The 10,596-nt window shown below is 37.4% G+C and overlaps 3 protein-coding genes across 3 annotated transcripts; 2 read left to right on the top strand and 1 right to left on the bottom strand.

The window, feature by feature from the left end:
* Window positions 1-351: 351 nt before the first annotated feature.
* Window positions 352-1,572, top strand: ATG10 (autophagocytosis-associated family protein). Its single transcript, XM_079074122.1, has 5 exons — window positions 352-564; window positions 649-708; window positions 911-1,016; window positions 1,114-1,211; window positions 1,308-1,572. The coding sequence occupies exons 1-5, from the start codon at window positions 352-354 to the stop codon at window positions 1,485-1,487; spliced, it is 657 nt and encodes a 218-aa protein (XP_078930248.1). The 3' UTR covers window positions 1,488-1,572.
* Window positions 1,365-3,830, bottom strand: LOC145140714 (bacterial hemolysin-like protein). The gene is made up of 9 exons (XM_079074121.1): window positions 3,688-3,830; window positions 3,003-3,084; window positions 2,847-2,926; window positions 2,640-2,742; window positions 2,392-2,548; window positions 2,138-2,266; window positions 1,928-2,014; window positions 1,795-1,839; window positions 1,365-1,723 (listed from the first exon to the last, which is right to left on the bottom strand). The coding sequence occupies exons 1-9, from the start codon at window positions 3,794-3,796 to the stop codon at window positions 1,574-1,576; spliced, it is 942 nt and encodes a 313-aa protein (XP_078930247.1). The 5' UTR covers window positions 3,797-3,830; the 3' UTR covers window positions 1,365-1,573.
* Window positions 3,831-8,422: 4,592 nt separating this feature from the next.
* Window positions 8,423-10,001, top strand: LOC145136902 (photosystem I reaction center subunit XI, chloroplastic-like). Its single transcript, XM_079071005.1, has 2 exons — window positions 8,423-8,670; window positions 9,422-10,001. Exons 1-2 carry the CDS (start codon window positions 8,521-8,523, stop codon window positions 9,911-9,913), a joined length of 642 nt encoding a protein of 213 aa, XP_078927131.1. The 5' UTR covers window positions 8,423-8,520; the 3' UTR covers window positions 9,914-10,001.
* Window positions 10,002-10,596: the final 595 nt, after the last annotated feature.

Genomic DNA, 10,596 nt, shown 5'->3' with positions numbered 1-10,596 from the left:
TCTTTAGGAATGGTATATATGAAATTCTCCCTTAAAAAAATTGATTATCACTGAACGGGTCAGGTCATTCGGGTCAAAAAATCCGCCCAAATGCACTTTCATCTTCTTTGCCCGGTTCATCACTAACACCACCCTGTTGTTGAGTTTTTTCCAGAAGGAAAGCCCGGTTCTGCAACTCCTCCTTCTGCCTACGATTTCTCCATATTCAATTGATCGATCATCCTCCTCGTCCTGTTGGATAATATTGTAATTTCCCATTAGGTTTTTCAGTAAATAGGCGTTGATGAAGAAGTTATATCTATGAAAACTTCGCATACTACCTGATATCAGTGACGATTTCCTCATGCTGTGATGGCTTCCGACCAGGCAACTTGCGATGGAAGCCTCTCATCAACTGATTTCCAAAATGCTGCTAATGCTTTTGCTCAAAAGTGGAACAAGTTCAATTCTGGTTTTCCTGAATGGTCATGGATTGATTGCTCAAACAGATTAGGGTTTGCAACTCACGGAGTTACTGAAGGATATTTGTCTTTACAGAAAGTAATCTTTCCGAGATCCATGGAGGTCTAGCTTTGTACTCATACTGCAACACAAAATCATCATACAAAGATGTGAAACATGTTATCTGATGTCCCATTTTTTATGCAGGAAGAGCATGATAAAGGCAGTTCTAATGATCAAGAAGAACCTTTTGATACTGCCACTTTGGTATGTTTATGTTTATGTTTGTGACATTTCCATTCTGACTTGATTTCAGCTTACTTGAACCATACCATGCAAATTGTAACATTGCATAGAGTTTTAGGAACGTCCGTCATTAGTTATTTGTTATAAAAAATCAAAATGTTGCAATTTCCATGAGATCAAGAGGATAATACTAATGGTCGATGAATTTGTATGAATTTGCAAGGTACAAAGCACCATTGATAGTGACAACGGAGATCGGTATGATTTCCATGTGGTTTACAGTTCTTCCTATAGGGTTCCAGTGTTATACTTCCATGCACAAACTAGTGGTAAGCTAGCTGATCATTACCTTCATGCATGGAACTCAGATGTGATATGTTTCATTACATGCACTGATAACTGATGCATTGATTATGGAGTTTGTAGATGGACAACCTCTGAACATAGGTGAAATCGAAAAGAACCTACCAAGCAAATCGAGCGATGTGCTGATGGAATCAAAATGGACTTTCATAACTCAACAAGTAAGTTATTGTTTTCAATTTTCATCAAGTCTTTTAAATAAATATTCAACATAGAGATATGTTGATTTATGGATGTTCATTTTTCTTAAAATATAGGAGCACCCATACTTGAATAGACCATGGTACATGTTACATCCATGTGGGACAAGCGAGTGGATGAAGCTACTTCTTGCTGATCATGCTCATAATTCAACAGACAGATACTTGGTATCATGGTTTACAGTGGTAGGCCAAGTGTTTGGTCTAAAATTACCACTTGAAATGCTAAAAAGCTAAATTAGTTAAACATTTCATTTCATACTGTCGTTAACATTGGATACTTTTATAACATCTGTTCCCAAAACTTTAGTTGTTCTAATAATCTACTCTACTTTAACTGGTGAGTCAACGGTTGTTCTGCTAAAACAAGCCAGGAATTCTATGTTTCCTTCAGCACCCTTTAATGGAGACTCTATCCAGCCATTGCATTGGAATCCTAGATCTTCCACACCCTTCACTATCTTTTCACGCACCTATAATTATCAAGCAATTATGAAGATTGATTTGTCTTTAACAATTATGAAGATTGATTTGACTTGTATACCTCTTGATGAACCAAGGGATCTCTCACAATTCCACCTCCTCCCACCTGTACGGATAATTGAAATGTGAGGATTTTCTTATATTTAACCTACAAAAAGGAACATGAAAGGAAAAAGAATTTGGCTTTTTCATACTTGTGATCTACGAGCCTCAAATTGAGGTTTGATTAGTGTAACTAAAGTAGCTTCTTCTTTCATCAGGCTAATAACAGCAGGCATGACCTACAAAAGAAGTTGTTCCACAAATCATTGAAATGAATAAACTTTATGTCTATGATGGGTCTGTTTTGTTGGATGGAATAAAATACCAAACACTACACAAGGGCTTTAAGTTAATGCTCTCACCACAAGTATAGAAATGAATGAAAGATCCAAAGTCACCAAGTCAACTTTCTGAGGAAGTTCAGTAAGATATCTCAAGTTTGTCCTTTCGATAACCGAGACACGTTCATCTCGACGAATTTTATCCGCCACCTATACAAAAAATTAGTATGAATTTAAACCATAAATTGATCATTTTGTGTTTTCTGATTTATATATATATATATATATATATATATATATATATATATATATATATATATATATATAACATTTACCTGTCCATATCCTACATCAACACCATAAACAAAAGAAGCACCATACTGAAGCAAGCAATCAGTAAACCCTCCAGTTGATAGCCCCGAGTCAAGAGCCACTTTACCAGTAACATCGATTCCTAGCTGTTCAATGGCAGCTTCTAATTTATGTCCTGCTCTAAAGTAAACATCAAGTTAACAAACTGAGCAATGAACATGAAACCAGATTCATTTCATATACAAAGTAAACTAATTGGGAGAATAATCACCTACATACATATTTCGGGATTTCAGCCTTGATTTCCACAACGGATTTATCAGAAACAGGGTGTCCAGATTTAGTTACAACTCGCCCATCAACAATTACCTTGCCTAAAGTAAAAAAATTTAAATGCAAACACATGGGGGAACAAAGAGTCAGCTTTGAGGAACTAGGGCATAAAAAACATTGAATTATCAATTATGAGATGGGTAACCTTGTAGGATCCATGATTGAATGTAGTTTCGACTGTACTGCTGAAACCTTTCGAGACATACTTCATCCAATCTCTTCTTCCTATAAACATAAATTGAGAATAATAGATCAAATTCAAGGTTGATCCTAAATTGGTGAGAGAGATTGAAATGCTCACTTCTTTGGTGGTATAACTTTTCCTGACTTTAGAGTGGCGAACCTTCTGACTGGACAATTTTTGTGGGTGTTGGGCCATCTCACTGGATTGCAATGTAGAAGTAGTCAGAATACATCTGGTAGAAGATAAATCATAACTACCTGATCACTCTCATCATTAGAGCATAATCCTTTTCTCTTGATATCATTTGAAACTTGAAAGAATAATTGCATAGCCAGGAATCAAAATTGAAGCGAAACCAGTTCAAAATATGAGCTAAAGGAGCTAGATTCCAATTCCACGCCCTAAATAGTAATTCTTTCCTTAAGACAAATATTCAATTTTCCTTATTGGCAGAAAAAAAATAGTACCCAAATGTGCTTGATCGCTATAGTTTTGTGGAACATTAAGTAACTAACTCATAAACTACTATGAACACTTAACAAAACAACAGGTAAATACTGGACATCAGAAATTATAATTAATAGTTGAATACTTCCTTTTCTACATAAAAGGGCGTTAGAATACATCAAAATCATTTAACTCCACGAGAAATTCTACAATTACTAATAAGCTGATGATATCCACAAAAAATTTAAAGAATTTAACTCAATTTTTATCAGATTTATACATGAAATACTGGATACAGATGAACGCGAGGAATCGAATAATAAGAAACGAAGAAATGGATATTACGCAGAAGTACCTGGGAGCTGAGAGAAGTTTTGATGTTCGGATGTGAAGAAGACTCCATTGCTGGAGCTAAGCCACCCGCAACGGCGAAATAATGGGAGCTTCGACAATTGCAACACCATTGATGTGTCGGAGTCGGAGCGTTTGTGTCATTGACTCACTGTGTTATCGGACTTAACCACAAAACTGGTAACGGGCTATAATTAGGCCCAACTATACGATTGAATGGGCTTTTAAGTAGCCCAAATAGATTAACATTGCCATTAAAATCAGCTAAACCGTTGCTTTTGATTTTAAATGGTCCTAAATCAAATTTTGGTGTTTTATAAGGAAATAAACAATGAAATGACATCTTAATAAAGGGAATGGTAGGTTTTTTTTTCCAGGTTAGCAGGTTACTTCATGTTTTATGTCGGTGTCACATATAATTTGATGTGGCATTAGATGTTCACATAAGCCACTCACTGCAACCTCCCTGGTATCTGTGACTGATATACATAAAATTGTCTAAGGACTTTTTAATACTATTTATTAAATTTTAGGGATGAGCATTTGGACCGGGGAACCGGCCGGAACCGGTACCGGAACTGGAACCCGATGGAACCGGTCGGGCCGGGACCGGGACGATATTCTTGTGGATTTTTGGAACCGGGAACCGGTAGAACCGGCGAAAACCGGTAGAACCGGCTAAAACCGAAACCGTATGTTGCTATTTCTCGATGATCGGTTCCAACATTGAAGACACGACAAGAACCGCTAGGAACCGGACCCGGTAGAACCGGAGGTCTGGTTCGGTTCTTTATTTCGGCCGACTTCGGTTCCCGGGCCGGGTCCGGTTCAGGCCGATTCCAGCCGAGTCGGTTCCTTTGCTCGTCCCTATTAAGTTTTAATGATATTAACCTTATGATTTATTTTATATTTTATATGATTCTGATTTATTAACTATCTATATGAAATTTATATGATTTGAAATATCAATTACAGATTATAAATATATACATAAAATTAAATTTTATCCCTAATTTTGATCAACTAATTATATTGAATTTATTTCATTAGGTTATCATATCACTTTGAAAACACATATTTATGTGGTTTTATGATTCTATCATTCTCATATTTTATGCTCTTAAACGATACGATTTATATTGCTTCTATTTAATTTTAGTTAGGATTTAACTAGTATAACTGGTCTGTTAGATACAAAAAAAAAGAAATGGACACAAATGTTATTATGATCTGAAGTACTACTAAAAAATTAGATTGTTATAAGTTTACAACTTATAAATCTTTTATAGGGGAAAGACATTCTTCTTTGTTCTAATCTTCAGAACATGTGAGAAATTGTGAAAATACGAGATTCTAGAGTGAAGTTTGGATTGGAAGTGCCCTGTTTAAGATTAGATTCCAAAACTTTTCTACTTGGAAACATATAAAGACTGGTCAAGTAAAGATATGTGGGAGTATAATTCTTAGGAATTATAGGAATTAGAACACCTCTAATCACATGTTCAATTTGGGACTTGTAAAGCTCAAGGGTGTTTACTGTGAAGGATCCTTGTGAGTTTATTGATGATTACCTATTAGAGATAGGGAATGACACCACTAGATGAGGCCGGTTTGTCCCAATGAAGGTGAATATCCTTGGGTGAAGGGTTATACTTGATCGGTTGCCTACTAGAGTAAATCTGGTTAACCGCGGTGTAACGTCCATAAAAATCATGCCAAATTTAAACTTTTTAAAACATTTCAAAACCACTGATTATTACAAAACTTGTTTTCAAAATAGTATAATGTCAGAGTATCCCAAAAATCAAAATCATAAAATGTGAGGAGCTGTACGATCACGTCTTCGTCTTCCCGCACTCATCTGATGTACCTGAAACCAAAACTAAAACTGTAAGCCCGAAGCTTAGTGAGTTCCCCCAAAATACCGATACATAACAGATAGCACACATAATAACAGCATGTAATGGGTCCACAGCTCTACAAACTGGATTACCCCTGAGCCCACAGTATGAGTATGGCTTGCCCTATAGGCCCACAACTCATATCTGGCTTGCTCCCTCAGTCCTTAGACTGTAACTAAATGATTAGCCCTCAGTGCGAGTCTGGTATGCTCTCCTGGCCCTCAGCTCGCATCTGGAATGCTTAGGAGTCCTCAGTATGAGTCTGGCATGCTCTCCCTGGCCCTCAGCTCATATCTGACATACTCCAGGGTTTGTTGGTCGCCGTACGGAGCAGTGCAACCTCAACCCTACCCACATAACATGTCGACATATAATACTAACTATGCATACAGATAATCAGCCCATATCACAGGTAGTCCTACAGATCTATCAAACTATTACAACAACTAGCATGCATAACCACTCTCAGACTATCATAACAACTAGCATGCAATACTAACTCATACTCGACATATCAACAACTAGTAGGATATCAAATCCAATGGACTGGCCTTGGTGCCTTAGACCCCTTAGTATAGTGAGGATAACTCACCTCACAAGTAGCTCGAAGTGATAAAGTCAAACTCCACCAAATGCAGCTCCAAGTCCAACACCTATATCCACCAATGATTCCACTCCATAAATTCCCAATTTACCAAAATACCCTCGAAAGTCCAATTGGTCAACCCTTGGTTAAACTCAAAGTCAAAGGTCAAAGTCAACGGCCCATGTTGACCCGACTCGTCGAGTGCGACTAGGAACTTCGTCGAGTTCCTCAAGAACTCAGGAAGTCATAAAACCCTAACTGACTCGCCGAGTTTCCAACCAACTCACCGAGTCCATGCGTGTCCAGATGTTGGGGAAAACCCTAATTGACTCGTCGAGTCCTCTTACCGACTCGCCGAGTTCATGTATAACCATTGGTCAAAGTCAAAGCCAAAGGTCAAAGTCAACGGCCCATGCTGACCCGACTCGTCGAGTGCGGCTAGCAACTCGTCGAGTTCCTCAAGAACTTAAGAAGTCATAAAAACCTAACTGACTCGCCGAGTTTCCAACCAACTCGCCGAGTCCATGTGTGTCCAGATGTCGGGAAAACCCTAATTGACTCGTCGAGTCCTCTTACCGACTCGCCGAGTTCATGCAGAATCAGACACGGGCAACCTTCATCCGACTCGCCGAGTCGGCCAAGCGACTCGTCGGGTTCATGTAGTCCATTTCTTATACAGATGTTTTTAAGCCACCCCAAGGCTCCATATTGCAGATCCAACCTCCTAGGACATGGTTTCCATGTAAAGTTGCAAACTTTACGTACATGCATGGTCCTAAATGCCCAAACTAGACTAAGAGAAAGGTTAACTCAAAGGGAAAGGCCCAAGCTTGCCAAATCTCATAACTTTATAGCTATAAGGACCAAGGGGATTCCAGATCCGAAGTTACAACTTCAGATCTTGCCCCAATACTCGAAATGACTACCAAATGTGCTAAAGATGGCCCTAAACCCAAACATGAAGAGATCTAGCTAAAGATAGGCCAAGGTAACGACTTGTTACCTCCAAAATGATGCCAAGGTGAAGTAGAGTCAGATCCACAAGCTCCTCTTTGCTCCAAGCTTCTTATACTTCACACCTCCTTCACAAAATGCACCAAAATCACTCTTTAAGCCTCACAATCACTCAAGAACAAGGTTAATAGCGATTAGGGTTTCTCTTAGCCGTCAAGGGGGTGGTAAAGGAATGGGGGAAGGGACTTAAGGTCCTTTAAATAGGATGCAAACCCTAAAATTTAGGGTTTTCTCTCCCAGCTCCTACTCGTCGAGTACAGGTCCCCCGACTCGTCGAGTAGATCCAATAATCCACGCGGGCAAACTCATTCCTACTCGATGAGTCAAGGCATCCAACTCGTCGAGTAGACCTTCCAAAATGAAAATAAAACTATAAAGTTTATACCTGGGAGTCGGGGTGTTACACGGGGTGTGGACATCTCTTCTATTATGTGCATGTGGTGTGGTAATCATGAGGAGTCTTTAGATCATTTATAGTTAAATGTGAGACTGCATCAAGAACATGAAATGCAATTTTCAAGTGGGTGGATGTAATACAACCGAATTGGAATTATGTTACTCACATTTGTCAATGGATAGATGATTTGCATTTGTCTATGCAAAAGAAATCGACTTTGGAAGCAATTATGTTAACTACTTGGTGGGTGCTATGGCAATTTCAAAGCTCTACGGTGTTTGATAATACCCGAAGAAAAGATTTGACTTTTGATAGTATAGTAGATGATTCTTATAAATGATTTGTCAATAGAAATAGTAAAATTGTCATGAACTTGGTCAATTGGATTCAAAACCTGGCTATATGTTGCATTCTTTGTAATTTGTTTTCCCCTCTGCCTTCTTACTAGTGTGATAATTAAAATTAGTTGTTTAAAAAAACTATTGGGATATGTCAAAAAATATTAACGGGTTTATACAATGTGCCAATGTTTTGACATTGTCTAAATTTTATATGATAATTAAACCCGAAACAATTTTCGTCATTAAATATGCCCAAAAGAAATTTGTATTACTTTTACTTTTGAAAATATTTCAAGTTAGATTTATTTTTATTATATTACATGAAATAAAAAAGGAATTTATGTAAACAAAATAACCACCAAACTTTATAATTTAACACAAAGTAGCAAATATGGCAAACAGTTGTCCTCCATAGACTACGCAATCCAACCAAATGATATAGGATAAGGGTGGCAAGCCATCCATATATTCATCATCCAATAGGGACCATCCATGTGTCATGAATCATCTTTGAAGGTAAACCCACAAATTTCTGAAGTAAATGGTCATAATAAGTTATATTCAAAACTGAAGAAATTGGGGACAACAAGCATCGACCATGGCTAGCCTCCAGCTCAAGACTGGCTTGACTTCCTCTTTGACCACAACAAGGCCGGTTGCACCCAAAGGCCTTTCTGGTTCACCTCTTAGGCTCTTCCCTTCTTCCCAGAGGTCTTCCTCCACTATCAAGGCAGTAAAAACCGACAAGGTCGTTTCTTCTTTTCATTTTTATGTGATTTTTAAGATTTTATTTAAGAAATAATACGTTGTAATAGGGCAATTTACTTAATGGCCATGTTGGGGATCCACGATCTGCTCAGTGCTCAGTACTAGCTATCAATCGAGCTATATTGATTTCAAATGCTTTAGTTGGTGGTATTTGCCTTATATGATGATTTCCTGAAGGTTATGCCTTTAAATTTTACTTTTCATGTTGTCGGTTTATTGAGAATTAGTAACTAATTTCAAGATTTATCGTAGTATTGTAAATGAAAAGCCGATTCCGATTATAATTTATTCAAATGCTTCATACTTTTCCTTAAGATAATGCATATGTTCTAGTTGTTTTACTAGAAATAACGAATGAGCCATTGCCCATTGTTGATTGTTTTGTATCGATTCTTTTGCCCACTTCCAATTTTCTATCACATGTCCTTGATGAATAGTAAGATAATTCGACTTTTAACCTTTGTCAAGTGACAACAAGTACCTTTGTTGCATAGAAGGTTATAATGGTCTTTTTCTCTATAGGTATGAGAAAGTACCATAGTAAAAACTTAGAACTAGTTATGGTTTTCATGTCATAGAGGCTTGCGGACCCTTTCGGTTACATAACATCTACTAATTAGTATATCGGGCATAATCACATAACATCTACTAATTAGTATATCGGGCATAATCACATATTTTATCTAGTTCTATTTGTATTTTCTCTTTGCTAATACGATAAAACTATGCAGCCTACATTCCAAGTCGTACAACCCATCAATGGCGACCCGTTCATTGGAAGTCTCGAGACTCCAGTGACATCGAGCCCACTAATTGCATGGTACCTCTCAAATCTTCCAGGATACCGGACCGCCGTGAACCCATTGCTTCGAGGCATTGAGGTCGGGCTAGCCCATGGGTTCTTCCTAGTGGGCCCATTTGTGAAAGCAGGCCCATTAAGGAACACAGAGTATGCAGGTGCAGCAGGATCACTAGCCGCGGGTGGGCTTGTGGTGATCCTTAGCATTTGCTTGACTATGTATGGAATCGCATCATTCAAAGAAGGTGAACCGTCGATTGCACCATCATTGACTTTGACCGGGAGGAAGAAACAACCTGACCAACTTCAAACAGCCGATGGTTGGGCTAAGTTCACTGGTGGCTTCTTTTTTGGTGGGATCTCCGGCGTCACTTGGGCTTTTTTCCTTCTTTATGTTCTTGACCTTCCTTACTATGTTAAATAGGTGAAATCCTATTTGGGCTTTTTCAAATTCCTATTGATACATGAATATACATGATCGCTCAAATTATGATACACTTTGCTTGTGCTTATGGAAGATTGTAATAACTGTATGGTTTAATTATTATAAAAAGTAAAAACAAACAAACTGATAATCAATTATGTCTTAGCGATATGATTTTATTTGACAAATATACTTTTCAAAAAGAAATTTAAAATCTAATGAGCAGATTGTTATATATCAGGAATCATGCTCAACGAACTACAAATTATTGTCCAACACGTCATGTTTTTGTTCAAGATCGACCTTCAAGTATTTAGTATGTCTAGTTCAAACTTGAAATGAAAAAAAAATGTTTATGGCTTTATGTTGTCCTCTTTAATACCTTGGTTTTGGTATATTGAATGTCCAAAACGGCCATCATACAAATGATAAACTAATCTTCTTTTTTCTAGCTTCTTGCTAGTTTTTTATAAAATTTCCGCTATTTAAAAAAAATGATAATACTAATCACTAAAATATTGAATGGTGGTTTAAATGGTGATGTGAACTCAACCCACATAAGAAGAAGAAGCATGAAAAGAGAGTTGGTTTCTGTATGGAGTCAATCCATGTAGTTGTAATTAAGCTTGATTAAATTGTATATGTAGTTGTATGAATTGTATCCATAGAAGTTTATATCATTT

This window comes from Lactuca virosa, chromosome 9 (assembly GCF_052849685.1).
Source record: "Lactuca virosa cultivar CGN04683 chromosome 9, Lactuca_virosa_CGN04683_v6, whole genome shotgun sequence".
Classification (NCBI taxonomy): domain Eukaryota; kingdom Viridiplantae; phylum Streptophyta; class Magnoliopsida; order Asterales; family Asteraceae; genus Lactuca; species Lactuca virosa.
Note: the sequence above shows the minus strand (reverse complement) of the source record. Positions and strands in the feature narration are given on the sequence as shown.

What these genes read in the sequence shown, in the direction of transcription:
- ATG10 (XM_079074122.1), top strand. Translation starts at nt 352, where the DNA reads ATGGCTTCCGACCAGGCAACTTGCGATGGAAGCCTCTCATCAACTGAT. An exon ending in TCTTTCCGAGATCCATGGAG is followed by an intron (nt 565 to 648) that starts GTCTAGCTTTGT and finishes TTTTTTATGCAG; the next exon opens with GAAGAGCATGATAAAGGCAG. An exon ending in GGACTTTCATAACTCAACAA is followed by an intron (nt 1,212 to 1,307) that starts GTAAGTTATTGT and finishes CTTAAAATATAG; the next exon opens with GAGCACCCATACTTGAATAG.
- LOC145140714 (XM_079074121.1), bottom strand. Translation starts at nt 3,796, where the DNA reads ATGGTGTTGCAATTGTCGAAGCTCCCATTATTTCGCCGTTGCGGGTGG. An exon ending in AAAGTTATACCACCAAAGAA is followed by an intron (nt 2,927 to 3,002) that starts GTGAGCATTTCA and finishes TTATGTTTATAG; the next exon opens with GAAGAAGAGATTGGATGAAG. An exon ending in TTGAGGCTCGTAGATCACAA is followed by an intron (nt 1,840 to 1,927) that starts GTATGAAAAAGC and finishes TTATCCGTACAG; the next exon opens with GTGGGAGGAGGTGGAATTGT.
- LOC145136902 (XM_079071005.1), top strand. Translation starts at nt 8,521, where the DNA reads ATGGCTAGCCTCCAGCTCAAGACTGGCTTGACTTCCTCTTTGACCACA. An exon ending in AGGCAGTAAAAACCGACAAG is followed by an intron (nt 8,671 to 9,421) that starts GTCGTTTCTTCT and finishes AAAACTATGCAG; the next exon opens with CCTACATTCCAAGTCGTACA.